Source organism: Neolamprologus multifasciatus, chromosome 20, assembly GCF_963576455.1.
Source record: "Neolamprologus multifasciatus chromosome 20, fNeoMul1.2, whole genome shotgun sequence".
Taxonomy (NCBI): Eukaryota; Metazoa; Chordata; class Actinopteri; order Cichliformes; family Cichlidae; genus Neolamprologus; species Neolamprologus multifasciatus.
Window position 1 is genome coordinate 12,528,599 of NC_140458.1, and position 19,137 is coordinate 12,547,735.

A 19,137-nucleotide genomic window follows, 5' to 3' on the forward strand; every position below is an offset into this window, starting at 1 on the left:
AACATTTTTTATTGAACTAGATCTCCCAAAACAAAGATCAAAGAAAAGAATAATTTCAGAACAATTATCAGATGGTGTAAAATGTAAAAATAAAATGTTTTATAAACAATGATAATAGTTACCATCTGACTTTTAAACATTTTTTAAAAATGTAGACACTGAACTACACAGTCTTACTTGCTTTTACTCACAGTTATTCCACATGTTTACCCCTCAAATAGATATACACCCCTTTTCATATTTGTCCTTACTATTGCTTTTCTTTAAATTAATGTTTCCTAAGTTCACATCTTATCTCCTCTACTCCACAATCTCATTAGCTATGTTATAGCCAACAATTACAAAAAAAGGACTGGTTAACTATTAAGATCTTTAGTCTCTATATTCTATTCTATTATTCTATTATTCTATTATCTATATTATTTTTACAGTGTAATTAGGATAGTTTGCTTTTTCACTACTTTTTTAGTTAAGGTGTCAAGATCTTGTAATTATTCCCTTTCACTGAGTCACTAAATATTTATTTATTTTAATGTATTTTACTTAGTTCTACTTTTAAAAACATCCTATTATAGTGCATCGTTCTTTATACATGCACTCTCTATTCCCTTTGTGATCCATGGCTTATCCACATATGATTGATTCCTCGTGAATTTTTTTAATGGACAGTTTTCATCACAAAGCATTATTAATAGGCTTTGTTTTGTTTTGTTTTTTCTTACATTAGCTCTGTCTAAAGGGCAGTGATGGCTTCTGGTGTTCTGCTTTGGATGATTTAATAGGTTTCATATTCTTTCTTAAAAGGTTTTGGAAAAACATTTGTAGACCAGCTATTATGTTGCTCTCTTTATACTTACAGTGGCAGTTCATTACGTTACAAGTTCAAATGCTTGTATTCTAACTGTATTTTACCTCAAAGTATTTCTAGTTTCTGTCTGTTTAAACCTATATTTCCTGTTACCAATACTGATTCTGAAGTAAACTTCACTAACTCATGCACACAAGGCATTTTATAGAAGGTATAATCTGTGGTAGATGTTTGACTTGAAACAACAGATTTAATCTCCACATTTCAACTTTTTTCTTAAAATAGGATTTTGAATTTTAGCACAAAATTCCAATTTTATTCACAAATAAACAATATTTTTGTTTCTTAATGCTCTTTTGTGCACTGGCAATGAATAACATTCTTTTCAACCTTTTTAACATGTGAGCCCTCACAAAAAAGATTATCCGGTTAATTGAGATGTCTATGAGTGAGGACATTTCTACCAAAATAAATAAATAAATAAATAAATTTAACCTAAAAAAAATTTGTGACCAAGAAAAAAAGAGAAGATACATTTCGGTCCCTGGACCCACATACCTAAACTGTCTAAAGTAGCAGTTTTAAAGGAAACTACTGCAGACTCATCTCACCCTGCTACATCAGAAAAATATTAATGCAGCGGTGTATCGTGATATCGCAATTTATATATGTCCAGTAGGGATGTTTTGTGATAAAGTACATACCTTCTGATGACATTACATCTTCCTCTACTGACAACTATCAACACCTATGAAAAACCAGTAGATGGTGCTATTGTACGTCAAGAAAGTAGGGCAGTTAGGATCTGTTGACTTCATTTTAACCAGCTTGTGTGGCTTGTCAGGTTGCAGAAATAGAACAGATAAACACATATAGCAGTTGTAAAAATAGATGACTAGTGGTTGACCTAAGAGTTTGCTCTTGTTGTGTTGCTCTACCTTTGATCACGTCATTCTGTATTTCCCCCCTGTGCTGGGCTTTTCTGAAGACATCATTTAAAGGAAAACAAAAGAAGAACTCAAAGAGCTTCCCTCTTGTTTTCTGCTGTCTTCAATGCAAAGGGCCACATACAAACAAAACTTTCCACATTTAGAGCATGGTCATTTCCCCCCTATATTTACTATAAATTTGCTCTTGGGACTAAACCAATTAAGTGGTCCTGCCCAGCAGGAACTGCACATTGGATGTTTACACTAAAACAAAATAACTGTCCTCTCTCTTTCCACCACATGTCCCTCCCTTGCTGAATGATTGTTGTTCCACTGAGTCTGCCAGTGGCTATACAGTGCACAGTGTCATCAGCCAATGGTGGAATCCCTTGGGGGCGTGTCTGGACCGTATCCCCTGTGAGGTTGCAGTACGTTGCCACTGCTACAGCAAACATTACAGCACGCCACAAACTCTTACACATGTGTGGGATTTTGCTGTGCTAGTGAACAAGAACTAAGGCAATAATAACAATGTCTACATCACCTGCTTTCATTGCTGGACTTAAAGTATTTTTAATCAATATGCAGTTTTGGTCAAGTCTTTTTTTTTTTTGTAACTTTGCCTCTGTACACTCCCATAGTGAATTTTAAATCAAACTATTGGGAAGTGATTGAAGCGCAGACTTTCAGCTTGAATTCAAAAGATTTAACAAAAATTACATTTACTGCTGAAGGATGGCTTCAATTTTTTTGTACATTTCCTCCCCACCCCCCATTTTCAGAGGCTTAAAAGTAACTGGACAAACTAATATAATTTCAAATATACATAGAATTTTTAAAACCTTCATGAAGATTCACTCAATGACTGCCTGACATCTAGAACTCATAAGCATCACTCCAGCTGGTTTCTGTTGCTGCTTGTTTGTGTCTCTGCCATTTGTTTTGTCTTCAGTAACTGAAAACCTTGCTCTGGCCCTTGAAGAACATAACATTTCTCAGGCTTGAAACACTCTCGAGTTTCTTTTACAGTTTGCTTTGGTCTTTATCCATTTTCAGTGCAAGGTTCCCCCCAATTAGCTTTGCATTGCAGCATTTGGCTGAATCTGAGCAGGGTGTATAACCCTGTACACATCATCAATAAACACAGATGAACCAGTTTCATTGGCAGCCTTATATGCCCATCCTCGAAGACTGCTTCCACCATGTTTGACAGATAATGTGGTAGATTTTTTTCTCGTCCACACTTCTTTTCCTAAAATTCTGGTACAAATTAATCTGGTAGTTTCATCTAGCCAAAGATTTTTTTTCCAGAGCTGTGGAGGCTCTTAGAGGTTTTCTGGCAAAGTTTAAACTCTCTTTCCAGTTCTTCAGAGCAACTAGTTTAAACTGTTTTCAACAGTTTCTATTTACATTCATGAAGCCATCTCTTAAGTGACACATCTGCCTCAAGAGTATTTTCCACTTGGTTAGATATTGTGGTCTTTCTTTATAAAATATAAAATTCTGCAATCACTTTGTTGTCTGTGGTTTTTCAGGCCTTTTGAAGTTGCTGAACTGGCCTGTGCATTTCTTCTTGTAAAGATTGTACCAGATTCCTACAAAGGTTTTGTGATTTATTTTGGTTTTTCAGTTTAATGATGGCCTCTTTCACTGGCATATTTTGTGCTCTAATGAACAGTATATAAATACAACTTGAAATAATCTTCTATCAGCTTAACTTGTCAAGGAATATTGAAGTAACAAGTGAAACAGCTCCCCAGTCAACTGTCCATTCACTTAAGTAGAGGACAGCTTCAACAGCTAATACAACTTTCTGTATTAAAGCTGGAAGTCTATACTTCTATCACATATGAGTGATTGAAAAACCCACCGTGGAGGCAAAAAAACAATAAAATATGTTACAGTCCAAAATCTCACAGAACTACCTACATGTCCATATGAGTTACAAAGACGATCCATATAGTCTATTTTGGCAAAGGAATTTAACTTAATTTTTATTAAAATATCAAATAAACAACTTTCTCACCAAGTTCACAATAAAACATTTAACTGCCTGAAAGTGACATGGTAACCAAATACAAATTAGTTTCCAAAGAATTTTAAATATTTAAGACAACTGCCTAATGTCCAGCTCATCATAACCTAACAATGTAAGAAGTGATAAAGACGTGTGGGTATCGGTTTACTCAGAGGTATGACACCTTTGTGCAGACTGCTGAAACATATCCATTGCATTTGCTTTGAAAAATGTGCATGTATCCAACATCACATATGCCAGCTGTCTGACAGACTATAATTCATCCAAAAGGACCCCAAAAAATAAAGACAATTAAAAGAAGTCAACAACAACACAAAAACAAAGACAAAAATCCCCCCACGTCTACTCCATTATCATTTAAGACAACGCAAAAAAATAAAAATATAAATCAACTACTACTGTGCAACTAAATGGACTACATCCAACTGCTTTGTGATAACAGGAGGAGGTGAAGTTGTGCAGGATCTTAATCCAGGCTTCATTTCCTCTTAAGGCAGGTAAGCTTAAAAAGTCCTTTTCATCAGAGAACAGAACATTCTGGTAGGAGAACAGGCTTCACATCACAGAGCCCAAACTGAGAGAAACATCTGTCTTGAGCTTTCTTCAATGTCCATTCATGGTTGTCTTAGGTAGGTGTGCGTGCATTTATTTACAAGTTATACCAAATCCAATGCCAGCATGAAGCCCTGGCATACATTTAAAATATATATGGTGATAACCAAGACATCACCTTGACGTATCTTATGCCATCCTCTTCATGTGTACATCCAAATGCAATCCAACACTAATCAATCCCTTCCATAGTTGCAGATGCACTTCCCTCTCTCCTCTTTTTCTTACACAATTTACTGATTAGCATGTATGTATGTCTTGTATGACTGGATATGTGTCTGTCGAGCTACATTAGCATCTTTACGGAGAATTTGGGAATACTGAATGTTTGAGCTAATTCATATAAGTCGATGAGGCAGAGGAGGTGGGTGAGCGGAAGCCGAGGAGGAAGGGTAGTGCTGTCTGAGCCTCTAAAAAACAGGCACTCTGGTCAGAGTACAGGCATTAATATCCTCAGTGTGAGTGGCTCTGTGCAGGGACGGCTCTGAGGCACTGCGGTTTATCTTAGGGAGGGCATGCTGGAGAAGCTCAATGGAGGACAAGATCTAAAATTTTTTTTTAAAAAAGAGAGATTTAAACAGGGTTAAACAAAACGCTAACATTTGAGCTTGATGATCTACAACTGCCATGAGAGTAGCTCACCTGTGGAAAGAGCGGCCTCTCATCCTTGGACTTCTTGGTGCAGTCAGCCACCAACCTTTTCATGGCTTTGGGGCAGTTCTTATAGAGCTTGCTGAGGTCTGGAGATAGATAGCCTCTTCCCACCATGAAGATAATCTAACGGGAAAGTCAGAAATAGCAGACCGAGTAGAACAGCAATCACATTTTAAAGTATTTTAGAACTGAAAATTTGATTAAAGCCAGTACATCTGTAGTGGACGACTGATCAGTGCTTGATCAGTCCATCTTGCAGATAAAGATATGGCATGAGTGCACGATGCAGCAGAGATAAAGGATGACATGTACTCTATGTGCCTGCCAGATCAGCACTGTTCAAAGTCATGCTACAGTATCAAGGAGAACAGAAAAGAATAGTGGATCATAAGATTTACGGGTGCACTGTGCAAAGGTTTTAATTGAATCTGAATACAAACACAGTGAAGTAAATTCAGTAAGACGCCACATATGACCCAGGACGGGACTCGTGGTCTACGAGAGGACAAAAACACCTAAACATGCACATATGCACACCCATGCTCCCCTTTTCTCACACACATACAGGGTTGTGTTACGGGGTCTAAAATTAGGCCAGTGGCTCCATGGCGCTCGCCTCTGTTCCACAGTGGGCCTTGGGCCAGCTCCACAACCCCCTTCAGACAGTGACACAGTGTCTTTCCACCACCTTCTAGCCTAGGTTTGCAGAGAGCTACAGCTTAGACATGTGTCTGATTGCAGGCATACAGCACTGGAACCCTTAAGTTAACACTATGTCAAACAAAATCAATGTTCTAGCCAAGAGACTTTTATTTGTATGACAAAAGAAACTTAAGTGCTTTAATGTCATCAAAGATGCAGTGATATACTCTTAAACCATTAGTGTAATACATTTAAACATCTTTACCTGATCTCTATTTCCTATCTGGGAGTATGGGAGCTCTCCCGTCATGAGCTCAAAGAGAACAATTCCATAGGAATAGACATCAGACTGGAAGCTGTAAGGATTATTATCCTCCATCCGGATAACCTCAGGAGCCTGTAAACATAGAAAAAGAAACCAAGTCAGGTTTTTTAAATAGATGAATAGCTGGTTTAATGCTATTATCTAATCACAACTCATCAAGTCCCTTAATATAGCCCCCGCTGCAGCAGAATTAAGTTTTTATGGATGAACTTTCAAACTTTAACATAGTTAAAATAATCTTATTCCTCAATGACTGACAGTCCCAGCTTGTTTCAATGCTTTATATAATCTATGATAAATTTTTTTAAAAGGATGATGATAATTGCATCATTAGATGATAATTAAAAAAATGTAACTTTGGATCAGCACCATATGGTGTTACTAACCATCCAAAGAATGGATCCAGAAGGCTGCTCGACCTGATGTGAGCCACTCCACCTTGCTTTTACTGTAGCAAGACCAAAGTCGCCAATTTTTACTGTTAGCCCTTCATGCAAGAAAATGTCTGCACTACAGTCAAGGAATTACACTGAGGAAAAACACATCCTGTACACCAGGTGGATACGTTTTTTGTTGTTTTTTTTTGTTTTTGTTTTTCATTAACAGACACTGAAAAACCAATAGAAAGGATACTGTTTGACTTCATGTCTCGGTGAATGATGTTCTTTGCATGAAGATAGCTGAAAATGAAGAAAAAAATAATTATATCCCAGTTATTGTGGATTTGATTTTAAGAAAGAAGAGAGATTCTGTACAACTTACTCCATGCCCTGAGCAGTCTGCCTGGCAATATCTATGAGCTGGATCATCTTGAAATTTGTCTCCAGGACATGTATGTGCTTGTAGAGGCTGCTACCCTCACACCACTGTGTCACAATGGCCAGGTTGTCCTTAGTCATATAACCCATGAACAACAGGATGTTGACATGTCGTGTTTTCCTGTGACCAGATGCAGAAAGGAAGAGGAAATCACCATATCAAAGATTAGAAAAAACATTTGAAATGTAGATGACTCAATAAGAAGTCAAAAATATAAAATATTAAAAACACCTGAAAATCTTAATGCTGGTAAGAAAAACATTTTTATGCACTCTCACCTGAGGACGGCCACTTCATTTCTGAATGCCTGGAACTGCTCTGGTGTAGGGTCTGTCACCTTTAAAATCTTTACTGCTACATCACCTACAGCAATCCACAAAACTCATATGACCAGCAATTCTGCATTCACTCTGCTCATTGTTTATTTTTTCTGTCAGGAAACTCTAGGAAGTGATACACTTGATGGTGTGTAGCATCTGCAGCTCATTCCTACCATGCCATTTTCCTTTGAATACAGTTCCGAAAGAGCCGGAACCAATGCGGGAGTGCAGATAAACCTCGCTGGCCTCAATCTCCCAGTAGTAACTGGAGTCACGCTTATCCCGAGGCCTCTGAGTAAACAGGAATCAAAAAGATGCAACTGATGTCATACAAAGCAGAAATACACTTTTATCATAAGGTTTCATTCTGAAGGGGAAATGACACCAAACTGTCTGATACCAAAAAAACCAAAACTTACTATTTTAATTTTGTCCTGAGTGTTGAGGGATGGGGCCCTCTCTCGCTGGGCAGGTGCAGGGGTTTTGGATTGGGATTGGGTCCAGCCTGTAGGACTCTGGTTGGGTGAACTCCCCGCTTCAGGAATACAAAGCAAAAGAGTATATAGGAATTAAGCATAGAAGACTTAGTGAATGATATGGATCCAGGTTATGTTTTATATAGGCATCTCATCAAGTTCACTCTTTTATAGGGATGGGAATCGAAAACCAGTTCTTGTTGAGAACCGGTTCCTACTGTTTCAATTAATTGGAATTGTTTGCCATTTTTGCAAACGATTTCCCTATCGATTCCAGTCGCCTTGAATGACGTCACCACGTTGCGTAGCGTCATTTACCTAATAGGAAATACGGCGCCTAAGCGGCACAAACACTCAAAAGTTTGGTTATACTTCATGAGAACGGATGACAACAGGGCAACTTGCAATACTTGCAAAGTAGATATTTCATTAAAGGGAGGAAACACTACGAATATGCAAAAGCAGCTCACAAAACACGCGATAACTTTAAATGAATGCCGTGTTTTTAATTCCGCTCTGGACTCGTGAATCTCGACCCAGCAGCAGCGGCGGTAATGTTTGCACGTCCTCTCCCGTTAACACGGCAGGTAAATAATCAACTAACATTGCATATTATGTTAGCGCGATCTGCCTTATTACAAAACCTGCCATTACTGTGCGCTGCATTTAGGTGACCACGATGAGAGTGACAGAGTCTGGCTGGCTCAGATGCTGGCAGTTCTCGCTGCAGTCTACCGGTAGCATCTCCTTTCAGGCCAGGATAGACGAATGTCAGCGAGCAGTGACTAAGTTTGTGGTAAAAGGCTTGCACCCATTTGCCGCAGCAGATGCCCCGAAAAAAAACTTTTTTTTTTTCTGGGGACCCCGTGACACCCCATCAAAGGCTGTGGATCTCTTAATATCTCACTGTTGGGTTTGTAAGGCTATGCTACTCCTAAATTTCTATCTTGTTCAAAGAGAAGATATAAAACAAAGTTCTAAGTTAATCGACCTTAGTGTTCTCCTTTTTAAAAAATAAGAATCGATAGGAGAATCGATATAAAGAATCGAATTGTTAAACAGAATCAAAAATGGAATCGGAATTGTGAAATTGTGAATTCCCATCCCTACTCTTTTCATGCATGATGGTAGTTAATGCTCAGTGAGCATATCAACAAAACACTAGAGGGAGCAGGAGATCGTGAGATATTCAGTTAGTCAAAATAATTTGTGAACTTTTTGTTTTGCACAACAAAATAGGAAACTGAAGTGAGGAAGAAGACACAAAAGTACATGACATGAAGCTAATGAAATGCAGACTTACCCGAGTCATGATCACGCATTGCATCCTGAAGAGACAAAGAAAAAAAAAAACCACAAGCAAAGTTTTGTTAGCTTGTGCAAACACCAGGCCTTGTGCTGTGCTGTCACTCATGGTTTGACAGTAGATCTAAGAGATGTGAATGCAGATAGCCTGCTTGCAAGGCATGCCATTGAGACTGCACACAGACACTCTGCTTTCTAACCTTTTCTGGACTCTCAGGTGAGGCCTCAACAAAAGACTGGGAGAAGTGCACAATACCTACTTTCCTCTTCAGCCAGAATCTATGGCACCAGGAGCTGGGGGAGGTATTCAGGCAGTCTAGCTACTCCCCAGAAGGGTACAATACAACAGGCCAGTGAAGAGACAGGAGGCAAAGGGACAGAGCAAAGGAAAGTGAGGAAAGAACAAAGACAAAATGGATTTCCAGGTTTTACCTGGACAGAAACTGGGGAAAAGATCTACAAAGCATTCAAAATGATTGAGCTGATTATGCAAGAACAGCAGCTGCAATAAAGCAGAAGCTAGAACGAACCAGGGGGAAGTCAATTGTCACAGATAATAAAATTTGTTAAAACAGGATGCTATCGGGCTGAAAAACAGACCGAGCCCTTCTCAGTGGCTTAGTTAACACTCAGGTAGATAAGTAGGAAAAAGAAAAGCAACTCAAAGATCATTGGAATGGAGGGCAAGAACACTTGCAAGCACAAGATATTTTAGGAGTGACTGCCTGAACCTACAGGAGCACCCAAGGGGCCCATATGGTGTGTAGTTACCTCAATCACGCTGCTGTCTACAGGCAGGGTAGTGCTAACCATGTGGACATTTGGTGTAGAAGTGGAGCGCTGCCTCTGGGAGAGACCGCCACCAGTGGGTGGTGCGTAGTTGAAGGCATGAGGGGTGGAATAACGGTAGGCTGAGCTGTGAGGGATAACAAGATTTTAAATATTAAGAATGAGGTGGTTTTAAATGTCAGTGCTTCAGATGGCACAAACCACTGACATTTAAAAGAAACAAACTGAATTCTGTAACTTCTTTAAAATTTGGGCCAAGCTTGGGTGTGGTTATAGTTAGTCTAGAGCCTTTCTGGTTTCATTTCTGTCATTTTTCTTCCATTCCCTTTCCCAACTCACATTTTTTGCCAACAACAGATGCCCAACAAACAAAGTCATATACAATATACCATAGTGTAACCACAACAACAAAACAAAGGGAAATTAAAAAAGAAAAAGAAAGAAAAAACATTACAGGGAAGTAGTTGTTAGCCAATTGCATTGTAGACATCTTCTCATGCCATTTTTGGCAAACTTAAAATTCAGAGGTATTTTGTCCTTGATATTTGCCAAGATCAGCATTGGCTCAGCTGAAGAGAACAAAGCTCACTAACATCTAAAAACATAACTCACTTAAGATGTTCACTTACAGGCAAAACAAATCATTTGAACCCAAGTTCAAATATCCACAAATTTATGATCACAATTTTGCATGAATGAAAGCTTCCTTTTTTTTAATTATTCAAGCCTCTTGGTACACCCCACTGTTACCGAACCAGCTGTAATGTATTGTAGCTGCTGGTTAAAATTGGGACAGCAGAACCCCAGCTCAATGACGTATATAAACAGAGATCATATTATATCACACCCACAAACATGGAGAGCACTCTTTGAGCACAATCCCCTTTTTGGCAATATCCCACTATGTTTCAAAAGAGCACTGGGGAGTGCTCTACATGGAACAACTTGATACTTTGTAAGTGCTAATTTGGCAGCTCAGAGCACTTTTTAGCCATTTTAAGAGCTACTGAAACAACAGATTCTTTTCACACCGGGCTCCTTCAGCCCTCGGACTGGTTAAGCCCTCATAAAGCCAAGGACGTCATTCAAAAACAAGATTTAATGTAATTAAGATTATGGTTCTGGTAGAAATAAGAACATCACACCAACTGTGATTTTACAGTATAGCCATCCAACAGCACCCCTCTCCCAAACACGCATGCATACAATATTAACATCTTAATAATTATTAAAGTACTTTCTTTCTATATTTCTCATCTAGTTACAAGTAGCACCCTGCACTATTAGCTCTCCCTACAACATCAAACAATGCCTGATAGGGAAAACAACAACAACAAAAAACAAAAACAAACGCTGGACAAAAGCAAGCAAACAAACAAAAAACAAAAAAAAAAACCAACCTTCAAACAGCACATATGTATTCATGATCAGAGCCTTTACACCTTATGAACTTAAAGGTTCCCTGTGGTTTCTGCTTTCTTCTGCTAGTTCCAGGAAGCCGTTTACATAATTGAAACCCCATTTTGTTTATCTCTCTCACACACACAGGCACGCACTTTGATACAAATGCATGCTAGTGACATGATACACATGCTGCTAATAGACTGAAACTATCCAAGTGATCTGCAGGTGGTAACATGCAGGTATCAGCCAAAATCAACACAGGGTTTCGACTGCTGTTTTTTTTTAAAAAATGTTTCGTTCTGTCATTGTCATGTCATTGTTTTTAAGGGTGTAAAATATATTAAAACATTTCAGAGAAGCCTTTTAAAAATGAAGTTGTTTTAGGCTTTTTCAGAAAAGGGTAGATACTAGGGGTGCAACAATACTCGTATCGATATTGAACCGTTCGATACAGTGCTTTCGGTTCAGTACGCATATGTATCGAACAATACAAAAAAATTTATTTATTTTATCAACTTTTCTTCTGACGATGCTGTCTGTGTTGAGTGCTCAGTGGATCTGCGCTCAACAGTGCAGCCTAGGCGGAGTAGTCGAACGCAGATTCACTGAGCGCAGGGCAAGCTAGAGAGACAGAAGTTAAGCTCTCGTTGCAACATGGCAAATTGAACCTCCCCCACCCTCATTCAGATCTGGCGTTTGGAACTATTTTGGTTTTCATGTGACGTATGACCCTGAAGGTAAGCGCGTCATGGACAAAAGTAAAACAGTATGTCGGATGTGCCACGCAATGCTCAATTACATTGGTGGAAACTAGTGTGTTAGCGCAGTTAGCTCGTTAAGGTGTTGGCCGTCCAGCCCCACGCAAGGGGCGATCCGCGGTAGCTCGTTAACGGAGATTTGCCGTGTTGTGGCGTTAACGTCATTTCAACGAGATTATCGCTGACAGCACTAGTGGGAACACAATGAATATGACTGCACATTTACTCCGACATCATCCTAGTGCAAAGACAAGTGGAAGCAGACAAAAACAACAAGCACGCATGCTACAAACTTTACCCGAGTCATTTAGACAGCCGTTAGCACATGATTCTCCTTATGGGGACCTGATATGTTTAATATGCTGCTGAGAGTATAGCCCAGAAGAAGCTATTGTATAGCTTTTATTTTGGAAAGAGCCATTTCTCTGTAATAAACTCTCTTTTCCAAAGATGAGTGATTTCTCGATCAGAGATTTTTTTATTACTTTGTTTCAGCAACATTAAATTTAAAAACTGTACTTTTGAGTTAAAATTATTATTATTATTATAATTATAACATAATAATTAATTATTATATTAGATTTATAATTTTAATAAATGACAAATTAAAAAGGCATGAACATTTTTTTGTATTGAAAAAATATCGAACCATGACACCAAAGTATCGAACCGAACCGTGAATTTTGTGTATCGTTGCACCCCTAGTAGATACATTAACAATTTGAGTTTTATTTTAAAATAACGCTAAAAGTGCAAATTATACAGAGACTCACCTTGGAAACCGTGTTAAAGACTCTCTCATACGCCGGGACGAAGGTGGTGGCACAGACGGGGCATTGCTCTCGCCGGGCGTTTGACACAATCTGACAGAAACAAAGTGTTACCAACTAGTTCGTGCAAACACACCAGTGTTTAATCAAGTAAAAGCTGACGGCTACACAGTACAGTGGTTGTAAGGGGAAATAGCTCATCTATTCAGTGTCATTGATAAAGATCTCGAAAAGATTACCCACAGCCTGCATGCAAAATACAAGTAACTGAGCACAAACATGCAAAACTGTGTATATGAGCTTAGGCCTACATGTAAAAACTGTAGCATCAATAAAACCTTTTTTGTTTATTATCCTGTCTGCATGTTAAATCCTACCTCATAAAATATATATATATATATATATATATATATATATATACACTAGAGATGGCACGATACCACTTTTTTATGTCCGATACCGATATCATAAATTTGGATATCTGCCGATACCGATATGAATCCGATATAGTGTGCTTTTTAATCAATAAAACTGTTTTTTTAATATCTTGCTGCTTTTTGTATAAGTTCATACTCAAGTTGAAAAACAACAACAACACTAAAGCTATTCTGTTATACATGTATGTAAAAAAAAACACACTGCACCCAAAATATTTCATAGATCAGCAACACTGATCAATCTAATAAAGTTAAACCTACTCCATCCTCCCTATTCTGGTATTTTAAAGAGCACTTAGCAGAAATATTAAGCAACCTAACTAATAGGGTTGCAAACTCCCAGCAAAAGAAAATAGGGAACCACCCTCTTCCTCATGATGCTTAATCAATGTAATCAACTTTAATTTGATGCAGGGTGAATAAAATTCACAGAAATAAATTATTTTTCAGGAATAATTAAATAGATTCAACATCTTTCTTCAACAGAACTGCAGACTGCACAGATGGTTCCCAAAGGAAAAAGTACTACAGCTTACTAGGGTATATTAGACTTACAGTTACTATAGACAGTAATGGACTTCTATACATTTTACATCAGATTAAAACTTTGGGTGTAAGATTCAGATAATTATTAAATAATTAAAAGCAAGATATTTTAAATGAGAATAAGAAAGAAAAGTATGTCTTTGTGCCCCCTTTTCCCTGTTAATGCCCTATCGGCCCCCCTGGCTAAACTTTGCTAGATCCGCCCCTGCACAGTTACCAGCCGTCAGCTACGTAGAAAAAGATCCTGGTGTAGAAAGTAATATTAAATAAATTCTAACAACAGCTTATCAAGCTTAATAGTGCTGCTGTTGTTCAACCGCTGGTTTCCTCTTTCTGGTGCAAAGTGGGCCAAAAACTAAGAAGAGAGACGGACTCGCGACAGAAAAGCCGATCAGCTGATCATTGATCTGTTTCACGATTGAAGTAGCAGCAGGAAAGAGAGAGAGAAAGAGAGAGAGAGAGAGAGAGGCAGTCGCTCCATATATCGGTTGTTAAGCTTAACGTGGGAATGCTTTACAAACATTCAGAGATGAACTTACACACTTGCTTTACTTCTCTCTGAGATAACTTCCTCAGAGATGAAATGTTTGCTAGCAGGCTACAAATACACACAGCCGCTCTATCACGTGACCACACTGCTCCGACGTGCTACGGTTATGAGCCGAGTTACGCCGTGTCGCAAGTTTTGTGAGGTGCTTTTTTGATATTTAATGGATCGGATTACATTTTTTATTTCTCTCCGATATCCGATCCAGTAATTTGGGTCAGTATCGGACCGATACCGATACGTAATATCGGATCGGTCCATCTCTAATATACACACACACACACACACACACACATATATAGTTACAATTCCAAAATTATTTATGATGTAACATACAAAAATAATGACAAGTTGTTTAAACGCTTTCATATACTTACAAGAGTTGCCTGATATTGATCCAGTCCACACACATTGTGGGCACTTTGGTGCTACAATGCTCATGGAATTTGTAGCCACATGTTTGGCAACGGAAACCATTCAGAAGGAACTTCTGGCAAATATCGCAGAACGCTAGTTTCAGATATGTTTTGCGAACCTGAAACAGACAGGGATAAATATTTATTTGTTTCTTTAACAGTGACACTCTCTTGAGAGCTGAGGATACTTTTGAGTGCTTTTGGGTACTCACAAAATTATGCGTCGTCAAGGGGACGTGATCTAAAACCTCCACCTGCAGCTCTTCCCCAATTAGTGAAGTGGAATCGGTATTCCAATCCATCCGTGATTTTCTACTGAGGGAGGTAAAAAAAGGGAATGAGAAATCTGAAAAGCAGCTACACTTAGCTCTGATTCTTATTATCCGTGCTTTGAAAATCGACAGCAGTCCTGAGCTCACCTCCCCTGTCCTGAATTCAGCCTGAAGACAGCGCAGCACTGAGGCTGCAGGCCCCGCACCCTCAGTGCTTTAATCAGGCAGTGGTAAAGAGTCATACCTGGTCGCACGTTTACCTGAGATGACAAAAAAATACCCCCAAAAAAGAAATCAGTTATTTTTTTGTGATGTTCCATATTGCCACGAGTAGTTTTATACCAGTACAATACTTTTGAACTGTTGCTATTTGCAGTTATGATGGTGAAATTTTCTGAAGCACCAGTACGTCACCTTTAATGGAAATCAACTCACCACAGTGCGTTGCTGGTTTGGGAGGTAGACACGGATAGTGCTGCTAGCCTTTGAGTCGGGCATCTTGCTGTCATCTGAGGAGCGACGCTGGCAGGGATAGCCCTGGACTATGGTCGGAGAAAGGCAGGGGCCCTCAAACGGAGAGTCCTTCATTCCAAAACCGTTGCTCAGGCTCTTCCATACTCCCTGAGGGTGCGCCATTAGTAAAGCCAAGTGCTTACAATAGTCTGAAATGTAAAAAAATATACAAGATGAATAAATAAAAGATTAAGAAGACAGTGGAAAGGTTTAAAAGCCTGCAAATTAAAGAACATGAAAGACATCAGCTGCACCTGACCATTTATCTTTCTGACAGGATTGAATATTAACCTGCTTGTACTGAAAAAAATTTTTTTAAAATAGAGACAAGCACAGTTGATTTGTATGCATGCCATCTACAACTGAATCAAATGGTGACACAGAATGCAAAGGTACCACAACAAAGACAACTGGTTAATGCAATGACAACTTTTTTGCTGCAATTACTAAATATAACCTCAAAGAGTGCAGACTTCTTAGATTATAGCAAGATTGGGCCCAATGCTGATATGAAGGGTATCTAAGCAGGATGCCTTAAAGTGTGACAGGAAACGTTAAAGGAATCTTTCGGATAGCATCTAATTAGTGGTTATTTGAGTTACAGTAAACCACATTTTGGTTTAAATGTATCATTTAGTAGTCTTGCCATTTAGTCTTGTAAAAGAAATGTAAACTATATTATATTAAGTTTTAATAGACTATATTAAAACCAACAAAATCTCTAAGAGGGGTCAGTCACAGTTACTCACAGACAAGGTTCACAATTATTTCAACACATGATGAATTGAAACAAATAAAAAAGGGTAGTTTTCATGTTAACTGGGACTTAAATTTAGTCCTTACAACTCAAGGTGTATGTACCTACCACAAACAAATAGGTTACTACCCCCCCCCCCCCCCCCCCCCCCCCCCCTGCTGTTTTCAATATAAACTATAGCGCTTTACACAGGTCATCACATTTAGTAGGTATACCCTAATTTTCTGTGGTGTCACTTAAACAAAGCCCTGTTAGCAATGGTTATCTGTCACAGCAGGTACACAGGTTTGTTTTTGTTTTGTTTTTTTCAGAAGTACACAAAAGCAGGAACTTGCAGAACTGTGGCTGGGCCACCTTCCCCACCATGCTGCTGCAACTGTGTCCAAAACAAGTGCTGTCACCCATCCAGGAAAGAGCCCAAAGAGAAAGCATGTTTGCCAAATCTAGAATAATTAAGATTTTACTCCCATCAGCTTTGATCTGTTCTTCATAGCAAGTCAGTCTAAGCAACACAAGCCCACATCAGTGGGGCATCCACATGAGATCCTGTGACAAGTCTCCAAAGTCGCAAATGTAGGTGAGAGCAATCTCAGCAGGTTAGCATTATTTGTAGGTGTTAGGTTGAGGGGATCACTTTACTTTTGAACTTTTTCCAAATAAATAAAAACGTGCAAAAGAAGGTACGGCTATAACCGAAGTGCGTGAGTGCTTTGTTCTGCTACAGCAGCTATTAGAAGTTACGTGTTTTATAAGGCCTGGTTGATCCAGTTATAACTATAAAATTGCCTGAAGGCCGTCAAACGCGGACTATATCGTCAAACTTCACTGCACGGCTCCGTTCGCCCTCCATTCAACTTTTTCTTGCTCAAACGATTCATTTCTTTGGTAATACGAGTCGTGGTGAAGCGGTTTTAACTAAAGAGTTAGCACTTCAAACATGAGTCAAAGAGTAGCAATGCTAGGGGCCAGTAGCCTGTATATGCTCACCAAGAGAAGTTAAAAAAGTTGTGCTCCGCCATAACTTCAGGAAAAAGTGGCCTCGGTGACATCATCATATTTGCAACGCATTCAAAGAAAAGAGGAATAATTCCAAGTCGGTAAAGATCCAGACACTGTATCAAATAACCCTGTATCCGGTAAATGTTGCATTAATGTAAGAGGGTAAGGTCATAGGCGGGTCTCCTTTTCGAACCACCCAAGATAAGAGAAGAAAACTTTTTTTCTTCCTCTTCTTTTTTTTTAATCTCCAATTCGTGGTAAAAGCGAAAAAATCCGTCTGTCCGTCGGACCCTCAAAGTGACACGACGAGGGATATTCTTCAAATCCAGCGAAGCACTTTCAAATTAAAACCTCCCCCCCCCACAAAAAGTAGGTCCGCATTGCTTCGCTTTGCAGCTCAATATTTACGTTGGTCGGGAGAAGAAGGTGAAGCAGTTTAAGTTGGTGTCGTGCGTCCGCCTGACGCCACTGATTGAAACAGGACCTTGCAGTCATATCAAGAGTTGCAAGCATCATACACACTGCGCAACTATAGCACAAACTAAGCCCTCCCACTTTACTGGTATTGTCGTTTTTTTGTGCTCATAAAAGAGTGAGTATGATTACATCTGAATTTGCAATATCATTACATATAAGATACTTTGTAGCCATATTGTGCAGCTTACGCCACCCTCATACTATCGTGCGGAGAGCTCATACTTGCAAAACCATGTTTTTCTTTTCCTCAAATGGTACTGCGCATGAAAATTTAACATGCATTGAAATTATTATTATTATTTTAAAGTAGTCGCAAAAGTATCTTTTGAAAAGCAAGCGAAAAGGCCCACTACCGGTTTGGTGTGAAGGAGTAATCCTCTCCAAGGGCACCATCATCTGGAGACTTTGGGGCAGTGCAATTTTGTAGACCTGGACATAATTTTATAGCCTTTTCCCCTCTTAATGCTAAAATTCTTATACTTATGTGGCAAAAAGGACAATGAAGTCTTGTGGTATGCCATGCAGGCTGCAGCTATTAAAAAATGTAATCAATACAAACAAAACAAATCTCACTTATAATGTGTTGGACAGAAATGCATCATTGTTTTATTTCTATTAGATTTTTATATGCTTTTCAAACATCCCAGCTGTTTTTTTTTAAATCATCTAACACCGCCACTTCACCCTACCCAAAATAATACATTATCACACTCACCATGTGTTCACCATCTCTGTTGCTTCCAGGTCTGGGTCCCCTGAGGTGTCCTAATCACAGATGGTTCATAAGGTCTTTTGAGCAAGCTGTAGTTGACACCATCTGAAAATAAAACACCACGTTCCAGTCAGTGGTTGATTAAGCATCCTCTTGTTGTTTTCATATAGCACTAACAGATTATTTTAGTCAAACAACAAAATCAAAATCTACCATCCATAATCCAGTTCAACAGGAAACTCTACTTTCAGTTCTCATATGTAACTTTCCAATGAGGTCTTCTTTTCTGAAAATGACAGATATTCAACCAAACAAGTAACAGAAACACCAATACTGTTTCTGTGAAGATGAGGGCAGGGTTTTGTCATTGTGGATCATTTTAAGGTACCCCACTCCACATACAATAGGAGCACAGTTTATCAGTCAGTGAGATATATTAAAATTCTCTTAATATGTGCAGAAATATACTTTACAGGTGGTTATATTTTGCCAGATCGCCAGTAAAAATTGTGAGCTGCAAAATTAAGACTAGAAAGGAGAGAAATTGCCACCCTGAAGGCAAACAACCAAAGCCACCTTAAGACTGAAATGAATGCATTTCCCACTTATTGATTTGGCACAGCACTCAGACCAGTTAGCTGAGATGCTTGCAGCTCCCACAGATTGTCTCTCTATCAGTTATCCTGTATTCAAAATGTGATGCAATTAGGAGTTTTTAAAGAGCTGGGGTTGTGCAAATGAGAAATCACCAGCTTGAAACACATACCCTTGTACTCTTTATCATAATCAGTGTTACAGGTTTATTGACAATA

At 38.8% G+C, this 19,137-nt stretch overlaps 1 protein-coding gene across 5 annotated transcripts; it reads right to left on the reverse strand.

The window, feature by feature from the left end:
* Nucleotides 1-3,704: 3,704 nt before the first annotated feature.
* raf1a (Raf-1 proto-oncogene, serine/threonine kinase a) lies at nt 3,705-18,649 on the reverse strand. 5 transcript variants are annotated; one of them, XM_085144927.1, is made up of 19 exons: nt 18,539-18,649; nt 18,329-18,430; nt 15,303-15,529; nt 15,015-15,127; nt 14,808-14,910; nt 14,557-14,714; nt 12,653-12,742; nt 9,700-9,844; nt 9,129-9,248; nt 8,927-8,951; nt 7,567-7,682; nt 7,321-7,438; nt 7,106-7,190; nt 6,771-6,947; nt 6,642-6,688; nt 6,395-6,513; nt 5,949-6,080; nt 5,030-5,164; nt 3,705-4,932 (listed from the first exon to the last, which is right to left on the reverse strand). In XM_085144927.1, exons 3-19 carry the CDS (start codon nt 15,501-15,503, stop codon nt 4,798-4,800), a joined length of 2,019 nt encoding a protein of 672 aa, XP_085001053.1. In that variant the 5' UTR covers nt 15,504-15,529; nt 18,329-18,430; nt 18,539-18,649; the 3' UTR covers nt 3,705-4,797. The 5 variants fall into 5 exon arrangements, with proteins under 5 accessions (XP_085001053.1, XP_085001054.1, XP_085001052.1 ...); XM_085144928.1 differs by lacking the exons at nt 18,329-18,430; nt 18,539-18,649 and adding an exon at nt 17,125-17,660 and having other exon boundaries at nt 14,808-14,907; XM_085144926.1 differs by lacking the exons at nt 18,329-18,430; nt 18,539-18,649 and adding an exon at nt 17,125-17,659.
* Between the last annotated feature and the right edge of the window lie 488 nt (nt 18,650-19,137).